Source organism: Parasteatoda tepidariorum, chromosome 10 (genome assembly GCF_982258835.1).
Source record: "Parasteatoda tepidariorum strain Cologne lab strain chromosome 10, Ptep-v5.0, whole genome shotgun sequence".
Classification (NCBI taxonomy): Eukaryota; Metazoa; Arthropoda; class Arachnida; order Araneae; family Theridiidae; genus Parasteatoda; species Parasteatoda tepidariorum.
The window spans coordinates 11,002,579-11,023,009 of record NC_141764.1 but is presented as its reverse complement, the minus strand read 5'-3'; the positions used below and the strand labels follow the sequence as shown (position 1 = coordinate 11,023,009).

The 20,431-nt window shown below is 31.2% G+C and overlaps 1 protein-coding gene across 2 annotated transcripts in view; it reads right to left on the bottom strand.

Moving 5' to 3' along the window:
* LOC107436731 (kelch-like protein 17) overlaps positions 1–20,195 on the bottom strand; it is an 85,408-nt gene extending 65,213 nt beyond the window's left edge. Inside the window, exon 1 of one of the 2 annotated variants that reach the window (XM_087153600.1) lies at positions 19,996–20,195. In XM_087153600.1, the coding sequence (XP_087009726.1) occupies positions 19,996–20,060 (65 nt within the window). In that variant the 5' untranslated portion in view covers positions 20,061–20,195. Of the gene's footprint in view, positions 1–6,562; positions 6,700–19,995 lie in introns of those variants that run through there. The other variant, XM_087153602.1, reaches the window with a different exon arrangement.
* Positions 20,196–20,431: the final 236 nt, after the last annotated feature.

Genomic DNA, 20,431 nt, shown 5'->3' with positions numbered 1-20,431 from the left:
ATCGGGCAATACATTTACATTTGCCCGGTATACATTTGCTCGGTATACCCTACACTGATGTTTTTTTAAGGTTAAGTGCCACTACCCGGTATACCCTACACTGATGTCTTTTTAAGGTCAAGTGCCATTGCCCGGTATATATTTGCCCGATTCTCCAAACACTGATGTGTCTTCTGATCTATCGTCAGTAAGTATTAAAATACAGAATAAATATAAATATATCAAATAAATATAATAATATCAACGAATAAATTCATATAAAATTGGATATAACAAATATTTCGGACATTCACCAAAGCGACTATGTGATTGTTGACATACACCGGTGAGGGTCCGAATGTACAAGAATGTAATGAAATATTCGATCTTTCACCTACGTACTTGCTGTTTGTCGACATTCACCGGTGAAAGTCAACAACCGCCTATTTCGGTCCTTCACCGTAACATATATATTGCAAATATTTATTATCCCGAAAAAACTCGGCCGTAGCAGAATTTTTCAGTACGTCTTGTTTTATGACGTTTTTACTCGGCCGGAATAAAAAAAAAAAAGTAATTATCTGCTGTGATTGGTAGTTTGCCTAGCTTTGTTTGGGAGTTTTGCTGTAGGATTGCACACGTGTTTTCTGCGATTGTATATACGATGATTGCTGAATTTACCTAGAAAAAAGATTTTTAAAAAAATGGCGTATCATTTTACTGGCGATTAGATTTACTTTGTGTTGCCTCTTGTTTTAAAAACTATCATACAAAGACAAATATTTAACTTTTTTCATTTGCCCGAGCTAACTCGGCATTGTAATTTAATGTTTTTTATGCATTAAAAATTTAAATTTCAACTTAAAATATGTGTATTATGTTTCATTCTTGTCCTTTGCATTTATGAATAAAATAAAAAAATATGTTGCATTTTGCATTTATTTATTTTTTTTTCTTCAAAATAATTGATAAAGGAAGTCGTTAAAGTAGTAAAGATGCACTACAATTGCAAAGTAGTTTGTAGTCACTACAGTTTAAAAACAGTTGTTAACGACATTTTGTAACAAAATAGTTGTAGTTAACTACAAAAATAATGTAGTTTTCCCGACCACCGATCAAAATTCATTTCGTGCAGTACTAATATTACTAATTCTAATATTACTATTTCTCGCAATAATATTACTAATTCTAATATTACTATTTCTTGCAATAATATTACTAATTCTAATATTACTATTTCTTGCAATAATATTACTAATTCTAATATTACTATTTCTTGCAATAATATTACTAATTCTAATATTACTAATTCTAATATTACTATTTCTTGCAATAATATTACTAATTCTAATATTACTATTTCTTGCAATAATACTACTAATATTATATTATTTATATTACTAATATTACTAATTCATGCATTAATAATACTACTACTGAAAAATTGACTACTCATTTTCGTTACAAAATGTAATTATCTGAAGATTCAAAATCATAGACGTGTGCTGTTAATCAGTGCATATACAGTCTCTGGCCAACTTATTAGACTCACTCTAACAGTCGATGTAAAATCTTAATTATCAGGTAATACTATACAGCTTTACTGTTTTTACCCGACTGTTTACATTTAATTTACGTTCTTGTATCAATTGGTTAACATTGTAATGCAATACGTTAAAAATAAATACAAATAGGAAGTGTATAAAAATTCTCCTGCATTTAAACCCATTACATGTATGTTTACATATAAAAGTATTGCCTATAAACTCGTGCAAAACATTTCATTATTAAAACACTACAGTGCGTCTAATAAATTGGTCTAATTATTATTATATACTAATATAATACCTGATATAGTAAATATTCTATATATTTATATAATATATCGTCTAATTTATCTAATCGTCGAATTTATATTATATATCGTCTAATTTAACCTATTGATACACTGACGTAAACAAGTACAAACCGGTTTCTGTCGACTAAAAGCAAATAAAGCTGTATACGTGATAATTAAGATTTTACATAGATTCTTTTAGTGTTTTTAATAATTTGGCCTGGGACTGTGTATTCAGAAAATACGAGTGCTTCCACGATTACCGAAATCTTTCTTAACAGTTTGCAGGCGTTTGTTGAGAAATCGATAAATGGCCTTAACATTTAGAGGGCATTAAACTTTCTTCTACCAACTTTCTAATGTTGCTATAATTTCTTGACATTTTTCTTCTCGGCCGCTAATCTAAACTGCTGCCTTTCGTGGGTAATAAATTTCCCCATTTAGAATAAATTTTTTTTTTATCTCTGATTACATCGATTGACTTAATAACGAATATTTTTGCGAACTGCAATATTTTATTGAATTGATTGAATATCGTTCTATAATTCGTTAAATAGGTCTTAATTATAACTTGAAAATAACTTTAATATATATATATATATATATATATATATATATACAGTCAAACCCCGCTTTAGTGAACTCCCGGATATAGTGAACGAAATGTTCGGTCCCGTTCCTTGCTATACACGTATAATGTTATTTTTTGTGGATATAGTGAACCAAAAAAGTGAGGAAGTTGGATATAATGAACTTTTTTCCGTCTTCGACTGATTTTTTTCTTCATTTTTTTGTAATAATTTGGAAATATCTACTTTAAATACATATACCGATTTTTAAAACCGTCTATAGAGGGAAATGTAATGATTCGCGATCGCAACGAACTATAGGGGGCGTTGTTGTATGAGACGCTTACCTGCGATATCCATATGAACCGTCATTCAGTTACTCTGGAGACGTCGTTAATGTAGCGTGTAGCATTGCAACGTTCCTTCTTTAATGTGGCTTATTAAATTTAAAAAAGAAAAATGCTTGTTCTTCTTTCTTGTACAACCGAAAACAAAATGGTATCTCTTTTTATTAGAGAAGGAATATCCAAAACACATCTGAAAAATATTTGTAAATAAGCAGAAAAAAATATGTATATTCTTATAAGAGTTAAAACCTAATGCCCGAGAAATAGTATTACTAAATTTAATTATATAACATGAAAGGCCCATTTAAACTTTACATTCTATAGTTTTAAGAATCATATTAGTTCAAAAATTAAAATGAACAAAAAGTATACATAAGCCTCATAATTTTATGAAATTTAATTTTGTAAACAACGTTTTTTGACAACAATTTTTATCAAAAAATTTCAAGTTTCAATAAAAATCATTATTTAGAAACTAAGAAACGTAAAATAAAGAATGCTGACGAAACAAAAAAACAAAAAAAAAAAAAAAACAATTCTTTTTTGTCGCCATTTTTAGTGCTACGAATATTCGTCTTTGGGATTTGCCAAAAACAAAACAAGATGCAATTTTATTTTTTCAGGAGGGAAATATTTGACCGAAAAAACGAAAATGTACCATTTCCCACAACATAAAACTTTATCTTGGCAAACGTATGTTTTGGAAATGTTATTTCATTTGGAATCTTATTCATCAGAGTTCATATGGCGATATGATTGTTTTGAATCTATGCTAAACTCTATATCGGCTCATTTTCCACCGAAATCCAATTAACTATTTTGATTTTAAATAAAGTGTTTTATTTTATGAACTGTCGCAAAAATTTTAAGTGTAGATTGGCGGCACTTAAAAACCGCCAAATCTGTAGCGGCGGTGGCGTTAATACATCGTAAGTACCGAATTTTTATTCCATACTTTTCTGAATCATATTATTTCAAACATTGGAATATACAAGAAGTATACATAAACACATAATGTTATACCATTTAATTTTTCAAAAGTATTTTGAGAACAATTTTTATCAAAAAATTATAAACTAAAAAACGGAAAATAAAGAATTCTTAGGATAAAAAAAACGATTTTAAGAATTATTAACATTGAAATAAAAACTTTCATATTGTTTCTTTTTTTATTATTCTTATAGTTCTTAATCAGACGTAAAAAACCATTCTGTAGAGAACCATCATCAAATGAAAAAAAAATATTTACAAGCAAATTTTTTATTGTAAAAATCATTGCACTTACCTGATTTATGATTCCCGGAGAATTCCAAAATGATAAGTTCCTTGTTTGAAAACTTTATTCTCAAATAATAGATACATAGTTTATACCTTCATTACTTTTAGATAGCATACTACACAGCAAAATTTTATAATTGATATGAATTTGAATATGTAGCTAAAAACAGAATAGCTGAATTCTAGTTGAACTTATTCTTTCAAAATTAAAAAAAACTTACCAAGAAAACGATTTAAATTAATTAAGAATCAGAACAAATGGCACTATTTCAAGTAACTTGGATAATTTTTTATTGTTGTTTTCCGAATTATATGGATACAGAAATATATACTATTCTATAACGAGGAAGAATATGCTATAACTATTACAATTCTGTATGTTCTGAATTCATATTTATTCACTGGAATGATGAAAGCAATGTTGACTTCACTTTAATTCGTAATGAATTGAAGACAGAAGAAATGCATTTTACCTTAATACACACATCTGTAACAGTATCCGAAATCGGAAGTCATCAGTTGCAAGTTTGTTGATAAAAGAAATTAAAAATGATTGAGGAATTTTTCTTCAAATGTTTGGCGTGTTCTGTTCCTGAAAGATTTACTAATATTCTGGAGATTTTTTTCAAGTTCTTCGGCCTTTTCCTTAGGGAAATTTTGTTTCTTATTTGCTGCTAAGAAATGGCGTCTGATTCAGTCAATGACTTTGATGGAACTAAATGAAAACGTGATAAATTAATGTCCGATATTTACAGGCTCCCGCTAGACGGCGTACTCGAGCGTTGCGATCGCGAATAAGCATTTCTTCTTGTTTACTTCTTTTATCTCACTTTCTCATCCCTAAACAAAACAAGCAGATGTTTCCAACCCAGGCAGATGATGCACCTGTAAGGTGTCAGTGGGATCAATATGCATTTCCTGTCGGATGGAATGAGTAATTATTCATTATAGGCCCTCATTTCAACTCCTTTTTTCTCTCAGTTTAGTTAAAAAAAAACTGGAAACAAGTGTCTCAAATTTAACTATGGTAAGCAGTAAACGTAAAACGTTCTCCTTTGATGATAAAATAGGCATGATCAGAGCTGATATTTTCAGGGAATATAAACTATCCAAATCTGCAGTTTGTAACATATGAAAAAATAGGCAATTAATAATTTCTGCTCATAAAAAAAATTTAGATGGCAGAAAAAAGTTGAGAAAAGCAGATAACAAGGATGTTGAAGAAGCATTACCGAAGTGGTTAACCATTCGAAGAAGCCGCAATCTTCCAGTATCAGGACAAATGTCGATGAATTTGCTAAATGGTATTATGAACTACTTTTGTGTGCTCAAATGGCAGATTAGACAGGTTTAAAAAACGGAATAACAGAAATTCAGGAAAAATTATCTGAGAGTCGGGAAGTGTTTCCATATTTGATGTTGAGGATTGCTCATCAGCTAAAGATTGCAAATTTTTTTTGTACGCTATACGAAGAGTAATGCAAAATAACACATTTTTTGCTACTACATAATATTTTTCAGTTATTGATTTGAATAATGTGTAATAAAAGGGAGGAGTTTGGGAACCATTAGTAAATTGTCTGCTTAACGGATATAGTGAACATCCCGTTATAGTAAACCGAAATTTCGGTCCCTTGAAGGTTCACTATAGCGGGGTTTGACTGTATATATATATATATATATATATATATATATATATATATATATATATATATATATATATATATATATATATATATATATATATATATATGTTTCTTTAATATTTACAAATAGAGTCAAGGTGGCTCAGGGAATAGAGCGTTAGCCTTCCAATGAGGTGAACCGGGTTCGAATCCAGGTTCGAATGCCTGGGTCGATACAAATTCAGCATCCGGCTCGGACAGACTACAGTTCTGACGTAAAATATCTTCAGTGGTAGACGGATCATGGGTCCTCTTGCCGTCAGGCTAACCGTGGGGGGTTTCGGGGTTTTCCTCTTGATGTGACGCGCATGCGAGTTAATTCCATCAAAAAGTCCTCCACGAAGGCAAATTTCTCCCAATACTTGATCCAGGAGTTTCCTTGTCTTCTGGATTGGTTTCAAAATGACAAGGCTACGGAGTTGAGCATTAGTCGCCGTAAACCCAAAATTGGGTCGGCTGTTCAACGACGGTTATAAAATAAAATAAAATCAAGTAATTGCATATCCATATATTTAAATTTTCCAAATTACTTTTTTTTTCATATTTTCAACTGATATTTTAATATATGAAGAACACATTCTTTCGCAAAAACGCGACACAAAAATTAAATTTCGAACAACGGTGTAGAATATAGAAACAAACCCGGAACGTCAAAAAAAAAAAAAAAGGAAATAGTCGTGTCAATGCTATAACATCAGAGGAGAACCTCAGCACTTCCGCTAGGCTTTTTTTAATGATGTATGGCGATTAAATTAGAACTAGGTTTGGCAAAACCGAAGCGTATAACAAATAAATATTTGAAAATTACTTAACACAGTTCTCAGACATATTTTAAAATTGAAATATAACTCAAAACTGAAAACTTACATGCATATTTCAATGGTAATTTTTGGGTTTAGTTAATAGTACATAGTAACTTGAAAGAGAACAACTCTTGCCAACTCTTGATCGGTGTAAACTGGCGAAATGCACCAATTTTGATGTTTTTGGAAGCGAAAATAACTCAATGCCTCTTATCTTGATGTAAGCATTCCCATTTATTGGTGCTAAGATTTAAGTACACTCTTTATGAATGTTCGATTCGGGATAAACTTAAAAGAACCAATTATTTTAAGAATTTATCAACATCAAATTCGGATAGGTATGACACCACAGTTTTTAAAGTGCAATTTAACAATCTCTTATAAAAGAGAAGAAGAAAAATCAGTCAGTCTTAGTTCTGAAAAACAGAAAAAAGGCAACAACAAAAAATAGCTTGAGGTGAAATTGCAAATCAGGTACTTGCACTTCAGGAAGACGGTGAAGATACCCACATCTCTATCTATAATGTGTGCTACTTCTACTCTGATAACTTTTAAAAATGTAAAAAGAAAACAAAAACAATAAAGGATTTTGTTTACATAAATAACAGTTAAGGTTAACGTTATGCTAAGACAACTGGCCAAGGTACGTAGGTACTTTATTTACGTCGCACTAGAGCAGCACAATGGGCTGTTGGCGATGATCTGGGAAACATCCCTGAGGATGATCCGAAGGCATGCCCAAGCAATTTTGATCCTCTGCAGAGGGGATGGCTCCCCTGCTTAGGTAGCTCGACGACCTGCTTGCGAAGTCGAGCACTTTACGGTTGAACAGCTTAGCGAGGACCGATACAGTTCAATCTTGGACAATACTCTGGCTGATCAAAATGATCACCCACCCGTTTGCTTTTTATTTTATCTTATAACCGTCGTTGAACAGCCGACTCAATTTTCGGGTTTACGACTACTAATGTTCAATTCCATTGGGCTTGTAATTTTGAACCCAATCCAGAAGACAAGGGAGCTGGATTAAGTACTGGGAAAAATTTGCTATCGTGGAGAACTTTTGATGGAACTAACCCACATTTGCGTTACATGAAGATATAGACCACGAGAACCTCCCACGGTTAACCTGACGGCAAGAGGACTCTAACCGCTTACCCCAGAGCATATTTCACGTCAGCACTGTGGTCCAAGTCGGATGCGAAATTCGTATCGACCAGCCATCGCTGGGATTCGAACCCGGTTTATCTAATTGGAAGGTGAATAATTTATCTCATGAGCCATCACGGCACCAACCCGTTTATTTTTTTTATAATCGTCGTTAAACAGTCAACCCGTCCCGCAGTGGACTGATCGTTAAGACACGGTTCCCAGCAGACCACTGAAGTCAAGCATCACTGGCTGCGGTCAGTGTGCGGGTGGGTGACCACTTGGATCAGTCTGCGTAGGGACCCAGGGTGTGCGGTATTGGTCCTCGTTAAACTGTTCTACCGTAAAGTGCTCGACTTCGCGTGCAGGTCGCCGGGCTACCGAAGCGGGGATGCCATCCCCTCTGCAAAGGATCAAAATTGTGATGGCATGTCTTCGGATCATCCTCAGGGATGTTTCCCAGACCGTCGCCAATAGCCCATTGTGCAGCTCTAGTGCGACGTAAATGAACTACAACAACTACAACAACAACAACAAACAGTCAACCCAATTTTGGGTTTACGCAACTGATGTTCAACTCCGTAGCCTTGTAATTTTTTGAACCAACCAGAACACAAGGAAACTCCTGGATCAGTTCCCCCAGAGTTATGATTTGTTATGGGACTTTGAGACTCGACAGATTTAACGTGCATCAGTCACCATTTACTGCACGGGGAGTCTTCGGTCTGCGGGAATCGAACCCAAGACCACTTGGACATGGACCTAGTGCCCTACTAACCAGGCTATCGCAGGCCTCCACCAGCCGTTTATTGACCGCAGTCAGTGATGCTTGACTTCGGTGTTCTACTGGGAACCGTGTCTTTACGATCAGTCCATTTACAATTAGATAAAACAGTCCAAGAGCTTTATATTTTATTTTATAGTAGGTTCATTTCACATTAAGTTTATTTGCAGTTATAAATACAGAATTTATAGATTCCATTATTTCTAAGAACGAAAATTTAAGTTAATAGTCAATTCTTGACACTGTTAAAAATTCCGAGCCACGTTGCACCAAAAATTGGTATTCATTTCCTAACTATATAATATGGAGCTCAATTTTACCATATTTTAGTGTGTTCACTAGCTCCAAATATTATTAGAAGCCTGCACTAAAAGAAGATGTTTTTAAGAAACAAAACACCTATTTCTTTCTGTTTTTTTCCCTTCTATATAAGTAGAAGAAGGTTACACTATTATTAGGTATTTTTAAGTGCTCAACTGCAGGCCTAAGCTGCTATTTACCGCAGCGAAACTATTTATCGTAGGTCGATTATTACCGCCAACAAAATTTCAAAAAGCAACGCAACAGGAATAAACTTTAATTAATGCAAATAAGGCATTTGCTTACCTGAATAAGTTGATACTTGAAATTATTATTACTATTATTATTATTAAATTACGTATATTTGCAGGCTTGTGTGCTCAATTCATTCTCATAAACCCTTGTCAAGTGGAAGGACAGATCAAACAATTCAGAGAAGGACATAACGTAGAATACATCCAGAGTTACGGTGGGAATCGAACCCGCTACCTTCAAGCTTCGTACAGAGTTTAGCGGAGGATACCGTTACTTGAAACAACATACATTAGTCATCCTGATTCCGAGTTGTCAAAACTTTCACCAAATTTTGGTGCAGTCATTTGCACCATGGAAGTATTTCTCGATCATACTTCACGATTTATTGTGTAACTAAATTGAAATGATTTTTTATTTAACTAAACTTTGGGTAAAGGAGAAACTTTTCACCAAATACTGGTTAATTTTTTTTACAGAGTCGGCAAAAACTCTCAAACTAAACACAATGGTCTTCATCTACTAGTTGTAATTTATTTACGTCTTACTACAACTGCTCATTGGGCTTTTGGCGACGGTCCCTGAGGATGATCCGAAGACATTCCATCCTCTGCAAAAGGGATGGCACCCCCGCTTCGGAAGCCAAACGTCCTAAGCGTGAAGTCGAGTACTTTACAGTAGAACAGTTTAACAAGGACTAATACCGCACACCCTTGGTCCCATCGCAGGCTGATCGAAGTAGTCACCCACCCGCACACTGACCGCAGCCAGTGATGCTTGACTTGGGTCATCTTCTGGGAACCGTGTCCTTACAATCAGTCCACTACGGGACAATTTTACGTTATAAAATTTATGAATTTCTTTTAATGAATCAATCTCAAACCCCAAAAATATTTTAGCACGACATTACTAGAAAAAATGGCCCTATAAATGAATATTAAAAGTGTGCTTGCTGTACTATAATTTATAATTAAGAACCATGAATTAAAATACAAGAATACATGAGAAGTATTGTATACATTACCTACCGAACAGAGTAATGAACTTTCAAACAAAACTGAACTTTTCCCATAAGCAAGTATTTTGGAAGTCGCACTATTTTTGATGCTTTTTCAGTCGATTCTATTGATAAAAACAAAAATGGCGATGAACTTGAAATCATTAAAATTTGCGTTAATAGCAATTTCTGTGGCAACACAGAGATAATGACTTTCACTCTCCAGTAGCAGAATATGTTTCATAAACACGCATTTTGTATCACTCTGTGCTCATTATTATCGATTTGATTATGACGTGCAAAAAACATCGATTTTTTTCAGCTGGCAATGACCTTCCAAATGCTTGGCAACACACTCCACAAGTTTTAATCCTTTATGAAACATTTTGCTATAAGATTTAAGTGCAAATTATTATAGAGGGCGCTAAGCCACGCGAGAAACTTTTCGTGGCGAATTCCCCTACATAAATAATTTAAAATTCTAAGTATTGAAAGCATGAGTTCAAGTAATCCTAAAGTAAACCATGAAGTTTCAAAAGATGAGAAGTTTTATTTCTTTTTCAAAATAACTAAATGAAAACAAATTACTTAATGCGGAATGTTTTTGCATTTAAGTGTTTTGTTCCCCCCCCCCCTCAAATACAGAGAATAGACGCAATCTGGGAAATAGGGTTCCCATATTTTGATCAGGAGAACGGTACAAAGTTCTGATCTCTTAATGTTAATTTTATTTTTTGCGAATTTCACCATACCTCGAGAATTTTTTATGCGAATTGAAAAATTTTTGCACACCCTTATAAAATTCGTTTGTTGATAGATAATTCCATGCAATAAATAATTTTTGGTAAATATTTATCATTTTATTTAATAATAGTCGAAAAAATTTTGATTTGTAAGGTACACAATTTTTTGCATCATTTTAAAGTACGTAATTTTAAATGGCAAAATACGAAATTAGACCGATTTCACTCAAATTTTGTATTTTGCATTGTAAAATTACAATGTAATGCTTGTAATGCTTTAATGTAATGCAAAAAATTTTATTCCTTACAATTCAAATTTGTTTCGATTATTATTAAATAAAATAATAAATATTCATAAAATTTTATTTTTTGATTCTCTTTGGATAAACAAATTTTATAATTGTGTGCAAAAAAAATTTCAATTCGTTTTAAGAGTTCTCGAGACGTAACGAAATACGTAAGAAATCAAACTAACACTAAGGGGTCCAAACTTTGGATCCCTCTCCTGACCAAACTAGGGGGACCATAATTCAGAGATTGCAGCATATTTTTGGGATCAGAAATCCGAATCCGCTAAAATATGTATGTTTATTCAGATACAGTACGTTTTTGTATGTGATTTCGTAATATATAATATCGTCTGCACTAATTAATTAACATATTTAAGGTCACCCTCTTGAACCATTAAGATTGAAGATCCGATAATTAGGTAAAGATCCGATTATTAGATCAAAAGTTATTATGAATGGTCCCTTTTTTTGAGCTCCGTACATACGTATTAAAATTGTATTTACATACGTACGTACTATATATACATAAAAATATATAAGCACATGCATTCTGTGTTTAAATATAGTATACAGTCGAAATGACTTGTAATAATGTATTGTGCTTACAAGCTGTAATTGCTTGTAATTACAATTATTTATAACCAGGATTTCATATAATCACATATTTTCATTACTTTTGTAATCATAAATGCTCGTTTTTGTTGTGATAGCTTGGAATTCCAATTATTATGAAACAAAATTACAGTTGTAATAAAAATTATGATGAGTAGTAATCAAGATTACAAGTAATGGATGACTCTAATCGATTATTGTAATCATAATTACAGCTGCAATCAAAGTTGTAATCACGATTACAAATAATTTATCACTGTTATTGATTGTTGTGATGACGATAATAGTTGCAATCAAAATTATATGTTGTAATTGTGATTATGAGTAATTGATTACTTTAATCTAGAAATATAATCTAAAAATGTAATGATTTCATTTTCACCTAACTCTGCTCGGAACTAATAAAATTTGTGAACCCATAACATCGTCTTCGTATGTTGGCCGTTTATTTAGAGTTCCGTTGCATCGAAATGAAAGTGCCGATATACGCTTTAAATCGTTTTTTTGCAATGTATCGACCAAACATCGAGTTCAATTCATTTTTTATAAAGTTTTGTATGACTGTGTATAGTGTAACAGTATTTTTATACACGGAATATATACGGGATATCAAATGAATATTGGGAGTACAAAATAGTTCGGTCTGTTTTCAAAAGATGGCTCTGGCTGGTATGAATGTTTCATAGTGACAGCTGGCTTCGGTGGTTTCAGAGAGGTTAGAAATCTGTCAATCATATTCAGTTTATATCGCTTTGAGTTTCATACAAAAACCCTGTTTTTTACTATGTTGAATATGTTAAATTTTGCGGTAACTAAGCAGCATTTGCGGGAGGTTTTATGTTTCTGCTTTAATTGGAAGAAAAGTGCAGCTGAAGAGCATCAGACGCTTGTAGAAGTTTATGGTGACAATGCTCCTACTGAGAAATCATGTAGGGAATGGTTTCGACGTTTCAAGAATGGTGAATGAAGAATTGTGAATGGTGTTACTATGTGAATGGTATACTATGATCTGCTACAACCTGGTGATTCTATTACGGGCTGTCGGTATAGGCTACAATTGATTCGTTTGAGCCGTGCATTACGAGAAAAACGACTGGAATACGAGCAAAAATATGACAAAGTTATTCTTCTGCATGATAACAGTCGGCCTCATGTCGCAAAAAGTCGTAAAAAATTATTTGGAAACGCTCAAGTGGGATATTTTACTACACCCGCCGTATTTGCCGGACATTGCTCCTTCTGATTACTGGTTTTTTCCGACGGATGCAGCACGATTTGGCAGGTCACCGGTCCACTTCTTTCGCAGAAATTGAAAATTGGCTCCTAACGTGGGAAGCCTCAAAAAAAGAGATATTTTTTCTGCATGGAATTCGAAAATTGCCTGAGAGTAATAGCTAGCGATGAACAATACTTTAATTAATCTGTTCATTCATTTTGTTCTGAAATAAATGCATTTTCGATCACAAAAAAAAACAGACTGAACTAATTTATACTCCCAATAGAATAATAAATAATTTAAGTTAATATTACAAGAAGTTAATATTACAAGTTAATAATTGTTTTCTTTTAAAATTAAGCTTCTGGTAGAAATATTTTACAAAAATGGGTGGGGGTAAACATTGCGGATATATGCAAACGGTGTACTGCAACTTGAAAATCCAATAAACAAACCATTAATTGTTATTGAAAAACAAATAAAACAAATTAACTGTTTTAAAGATTTTAAGAGAGAAGAGGGGACATGAGAATAAAGTGAAATATTTCGAGAAAAAGTAGACGAACGATTATTTACATACATTAAAAAATTCAGAATGATTCTTTTTAAGTGTTGAATATTGAATTCTGTTTATGTAAGAAATATATGTATTACAAATTTAAAATTTTAAGATTTACTTAAAAATCCAATAGCTTGCTACTAACAGAAACAGGAAAATACAATTAATTTGAATTTTAAGAGCGTTTTTAAACCAGAAAACATTTAACTGCTAATTTATTTCAGGAGAGTGTAAAGAAAAATTATATATTTTTAAAAATATTTATTATTTACGGAAATAATAAGCTTTTCAAATTAAGTTTATAAATTGCTCTAATTACTTATTATTACACGACACTTTCAATTAATAAAAAGAGAAAGATTAAATTTATAACAAAATTTTAAAAAGGAGTTATTTTGTTTTAAATTATGACATGTTTTGCTAGGAAAACACAAACACTCTTTGCAACCATTCTTTTGGTTCAACCTCAGAGTTCAAAACATCTAAAAACTTTACCCAAAATAAGTTGTGCAAATAAAAATGGCCATTTTTTTTAAAAAAATTGAAAGGTATATATGTGAAATGAAAAAAATAAAAACATACCTTATTAAATAAACAACTTTTTTCTAATCTAAACAAAAGTAGTCTTCAAAACTTAGCATTCTAGAGTTAAAACTTTCTTCAAAAAAAATTGGTATATTTTTTACATGGGTACTTGTGCAAAATCTCATCTACCTGGGAAGTTGGCGCAAATTCCGCCAAATCGATACCAAATCGTTTCATATTGTAACCAGTGCATAAAACGAACGATTAAAAAAATTGTGTATCAGTTTATTTGTAAAAATAACTTAACATAAAAGTACTTTAAACGCATTGTATTAAAAATATATATATATTTCAGTGAATATCCACGAATTTGATTAATAATTTCTCAATGGTGAAAAATCGTGTTTGTTTGGTGCCATTTTTCGATTTTATCTAAAATGGTTGCCCGGATTTTACGCAAGTACCATTATATGTTATGGCTTACTGTGCAATAAGCAAAATAAGCGTCTTATTTTAAAAAATATCTTTATAATTACATCACAATTGTTTTTCTTGCATGTGATGGGAATTTAAAGTAGTTCTCAATTTTATTAAACTTTTCAATAGTCAGTTGAAATTTAAGATTTCTCTTGCCTTAAAAAATTCTTAAGACTGTTTTTCGTTTCCATTGCTTTCATAGATTAAATCTAAAACTTAAAATGAGAAGAAAAAAAAAGCAATCTTGTTTTGAAAGCCCGAAGTTATCGACGAGTTTATACAAAGAAAGAGGTGATGGCATAAGATGCATATTACCGAAGTTTTAATTAGTAATCAACGACCTCATACCCTGATACAGAGATGAATACTGGGACCCCTTTATATCTATGCGCTGTTAGTAAAATAGCCGATATTAATTTACATCTTCTTTTATACATACGAAATTATATGGATTTTGACTGGAATCGTCTACTAATATATTATCGTTTGCTTTTTAAAGCAAACGATTTTTAAATCAATTGGGTATAATATAAAAAAAACACAACTACTTCCACTTAGTAGGAATAACATTTACCATGACGCAATGCTAAATTCTATGCCACTATCCACATAAATCAACTATTAATCAAAAATCGAATATCAATTACTTTTCTTTATAATGCAATAAAATCTGGCGAGCAGCTATTTAAACGATCAAACACTTCGTTTGTTTATTTGTGACTTGAAGTTAGGCACGCAGAAAATGCCGTTCATGGGTTAAATTTAGTAGGAATAACACAACCTGTGACGTAGGCTATAGTATACCCAATTATCTTTATAAGCTGAAAGAAAAAAAATAAAGAATGATGATAATCCCTGTAGCGCGGCGACAAAAAAACAAACAAAACAGGACTTTCTATTTATTTATTTTTATTTTAGTAGCTAAATGATATAAAGAAAAAAGTCATCGATTTTTCGAATTTGTGGTTTTTGCTCTGATTTTGGTCATATTTTGGTAATAGTCATATTTTCTTCAAATGAGTCGTCAGCGGCAGTCTTGTCATTATTCTAAATAACTTTTTTTTTTAATTTTTAAATAAAATCCCTTTCAAATATCAATTTATCCGTAAATAAATGAATTTATTTGTCCGGATGCTCGAAAAGGTTCCGATAGTTTTCAAAATCACGACTTTTTAAAATATATTTTTTTCAAGGAATTTTAATATTATTTTAAAAGAAGTTTAATTTCTGTAATTTAAAATAAATTAAAAACAAGAATTAAAATTTATGTATTGCCCAACAATTTTCTAATTAATTTAAAGATTTAATCTAATTTATTTAATTGTTAGCAGATAACTTTTTATGAATTGTTTGCAGATGGCATGAAGTTAAAAGCTAATCTTGCTTTAATTTTTGTAACTTAAGGTAAATTAAATACGAAAATAAGAATATTTTACTTTGTTTACTGCCCAACACTTTTTTTTATTAATTAAAAGATTTAATCTAATTAATTTATCACAAGTATTTTTCGTGAATAAGTTAAAAACCAAATTATTTTAACTAATGCAATTTAAGGTTACTTAAAATCAGGTATGATAATGAACTTTATGCATTGCTCAAAACTTGTCTAATTAATTTAAAATAACTAACATAATTGTTAGTACATGAATTTTTATGAATTAGTTAAATAGAAACATTAAAGCAGGTTTTGATAAAGAAATTAGGTTATCACTGTGTGCTCTTCTTCGGATATAAAATAAATCTAGAGTAACTCTAGAATTAGATTTTTCTCTGTTCGTTTCTTATTTCTCAACTTCCGCAGACCTGAGAAATCGATGAAAGAAGATTCCAAAAAAGAACTTTTTCCTTCTCTTCCATCTGCCACCAGCAACACATTTACAAGACATTATAACTTCTGGATTCAGGAAGTGATACTGCTTCTACTCTTACAATGCGGAAAGACAAAAATCTAACAAAAAAAGGGAGGGAACGAAATTTGATGGGAACTTGTACGTGCCTCTTACATTTTCGATCTAAAAATCCATGGGGAAAAGTGCTACCATCCAATATCGAAATAAGTGCGAATCTTGAATTTTACAAATTAAAATTAAAAAGAACTCAAAAATGTTTTCCGAGTAAACGAACACGAAAGGTTTTCCAAGGTTTAAAAAAAAAAGGGCATTAATTTTAATACATTAGGTTTCTTCTAAAATTTAGGTAGTGACAAAAGTTTTTAACGAAAGTTATACATCTCCCATCATGTTTTTCGTTTCAGGAGGGATAAAGATAAAATTTTAACCCATTCGTAAAATGGGTCTTGTTTTGGATTTGATGGCGTACACCAACTTTTCAACTGTGTTCAAGAGGAATAGTAAACAGTGCGCATGCGTTGCTATGGCGACCACTGCTAATTTTCTATTTATTTTCACTATCAGGCATTTTTAATGTATTTACATAATAATTAAGTATTTCTATATTCTTTTTGTTATTAATGTATAATTACTGGCTTGATATTGATTTCAATATAAATATGAATGTTGAAGAAGGAAAAGTATTGTGTGACGTCTTGAAACACGTACATAGGGAAGGATATGAAAACTAATCCAACGACAAACATCAATGGAGACAGTTTTTGCAACCCATGATTTGAACTGTTGTGGCGTTTAACGGAGTCATTCCAGAAAGAAAAAGCATTTGACCAATGGGTAACCAGTGATAGTAATAAGGCGATCACAACTTTCATTTAGTATTTAAAAATAATACAGTCAAGAGTATGTAATATATTATGTGGGACCGTAAATTGAATTTCATACTTCAAAAAGTTATGTTAAGTCCGAGTCTTCACGTTGTTTGAGATTCCAGTGATTTGTTTGTTGAATAATGCCGCACCTTGGAGAGAAACGAAATAGTGTAAGGTGCTGCCATCTACTGTTGAGTGAAGAAGTTGCTTCTTCGTTAGTCGTGATAACCAACATAGAGGGAGTTTGAGAGAAATGTTCTTTGGCACCATTCTGGGTTCGAACCCTGGACATTAGTGTTCATAGTTTGAGGCCATAACCACTGTGGAATAGGGTGTACACAGGGAATTGAGTTAAAAAGCTTTAAATAATAACCGTATAAATTAATAGTCAACTCTACTAATTTAATTAAAGTGCTTAATAATTACTGAGTGCTTTATATAACGGAGCTTTTTTTTCCGTAGAACGAAAGAGGAGGTAGCCGTATAAATCAACTGCCAAACCTTAGAATTTTTTTAGAGTGCACTTAAAAATAGGAATATTTAAAAAACAAATGCATTATTTATTTATTTTAATTTCATGTGTGTTCATTTTTCTAAGTCGCAAAATGGTTGAAATATCGATTTCCTAAAAAAAATTATATCTGCTGGTAGCAGTCAAGCAACAATTGAAATTTGTTTTCTCCTCTGACAAGAAAGTTTTGGTACAAATTTGAGGACTCAAGTTAGTTGGAGAGTAATTAAAATTTCGAATGTCCATAGATTATTAAAGTGTAAAAACGAATTCGAATCAAAGCTCCAATTGAAATTTGAGCCTTCTGTCTATAGTCAAAAAGTTGTTGAAGTTTCGTAAGCAAGTTCACAAATCCTCACGAATAGACATTCAAATAATCTTTAAAGTTTAAAAAAAAGAAAAAAAAGAATTCGAGTTAAAGTTCCAGTTCATATTATATTATTTTAATCCATCTCAATTCAAGAACTTATCAAATAAAAAAGAAGTCTGTCAATCATAACTAATGCAGCTTTGCCATTCTAAACCTTATTTCAGTCATTGAAATTGAATATAAAAAAAAATTAATTACACTAAATTTAATATATATATATATATATATTTGTTTTCAACAGTTCTTTTATTTTTCTTTAATGAATTATGTTTTAACGGACATCAAGTTATGGAAGTCTTTATTTTCCCCAACAAATCTTTGCTTTAAATAAGATTTGTTGATTAATAAATAAGATTCAATAAAAGTAAACAATAAATTAAAATTCATAATTATAACCTCCTCCTTCACTGCCATCTATCATCAGTTTGCAGAACTCAGTAGTAGAGACTAAGATTTCATTCGTTTAAGACTCGTATGCCACCACCTTCCCTTTCTTATTTTGTTATTTGCACCACATAATAATTTTATTTTAATTGATCTCAATTCAAAAACATAGATCTATCTAATAAATAAGAAGTCTTTCAATAATAACTAATGCAGCTTTGGCATTCTTAACCATACCGCAGTCATTAAAATTGAATAAAAAAATTCTAAATCTTAATAAAAAAATATTTGTTTTTAACAGTTCTTTTTTTGTAATAAATTATGTTTTTACGGACATAAAATTATGAATGCCTTTATTACCCCCCAAAAAATCTTTGCCCTAAATAAGATTTGTTGATTAATAAAAGATATTCAATAAAAGTAAACAATAAATTAAAATTCATAATTATTTTATTTTAGTTGATCTCAATTCAAATACATAGATCTATCTAATAAGTAAGAAGTCTTTTTAAAAAAATAATTAATGCAGTTTTGCCGTTCTTAACCTAATTGAATTAAAACTTCTAATTTTTTTAAAATATTTTTTTTCTTCACAGTTTTCTTATTTCTTTTTAAATAATTATGTCTTAACGGACATCAAATTATGAATGCCTTTGATTCACCGTTCCAGTTAAATTAATGTAAACAATAAATTGAAATTCATAAGCGTATTATTTTAATTAATCTCAATTCATATACATGGATGTATCCAATAAAAAAGAAGTCTGTCAATAATAACTAATGCAGCTTTGCCATTCTAAACCTTATCTCAGTCATTAAAATCGAATTAAAAATTCTAATATTTTAAAAAAAATATTTGTTTTTAATAATTTTTCTTCTTCTTTTTAATGAATTATGTTTTATCTGATATAAAATTATGAATGCCCTTATTTCCCCCCAATAAATCTTTGCTTTAAGTAAGATTTGTTGATTAATAAATAAGATTCAATAAATGTAAACAATAAATTTAAATTCATAATTCTATTAATTGATCTCAATTCAAATACGTAGATCTATCAAAACAAGAAGTCTATCAAAATGCAGCTTTGCAAATCTTAAGCTTATCACAATCATTGAAATTGAATTAAAACTTCTAAATTTTTAAAAAATATTTTCCTACCATTCTTTCTTCTCCTTTTAATAAATTATGTTTCGACTGAGATCAAATTATGAATTCTTTTATTACAACAACGCATATTCCAGTTAAATAAATGCAAACGATAAATTAAATTTCCTAATCATTTTATTTTAATTCATCTCAATTCAAGTACTTACGGATCGATCTATCAAAAAAAAAATGTATATATAACTAAATAAACAAAAATATAAGCAGCATTCCTTCCATCTATAGCAACTGATGCAGCTCAGCTCATTGCAGCTGAGCTTTTTGCAGCTCAGTCATTGAAATTCAATTCTCCCGATTTGCTCTTTCTGGTGAAGTTCAGAATCAGGTCAGTAGTACAAGAAGCCGGTTTCCCGTTCAATACATCTCTCTCCCGTTTCCCGGATCTCAACACATTAAACAAAATTCACGCACGTATGCAATGTGAAATGCAATTTTGAATCTTACCTGTTATTGTTGTCATTTTCATCTGTAAAGGGTAAAGTCATCAGTTTTCTCATGTATAAACTCATAGTTTTTAAGAGTTATTTCCCACCTTATTTCTCCAGAAATAATAATCCGTTCGATAGCCGTTGCTATGGCGGGAGCAAGAAAGGCTTCATTCGGGATCTGCCACCCTTCTATCCCCCCACTACTGTTACTAGGGCATCATCTTTCTTGCTTTCAATAACTTTCAAAAATGTCTTGTTCTTTTATGTTTGAGTAGTGCTTAAAGAAAATATTCCACCCGATCACATTCATTCCATAATATTTTTTTTTAAGTCGAAGGTTTTTTTTACTATTATTTATTCATTTTTTATTAAAATGTTTATGCAACTCTTTCCTTTTATTTGAGAACTGTGCGAAAAATTTTGGTAAAAAAAAATTCACTAACTTTCAAAAA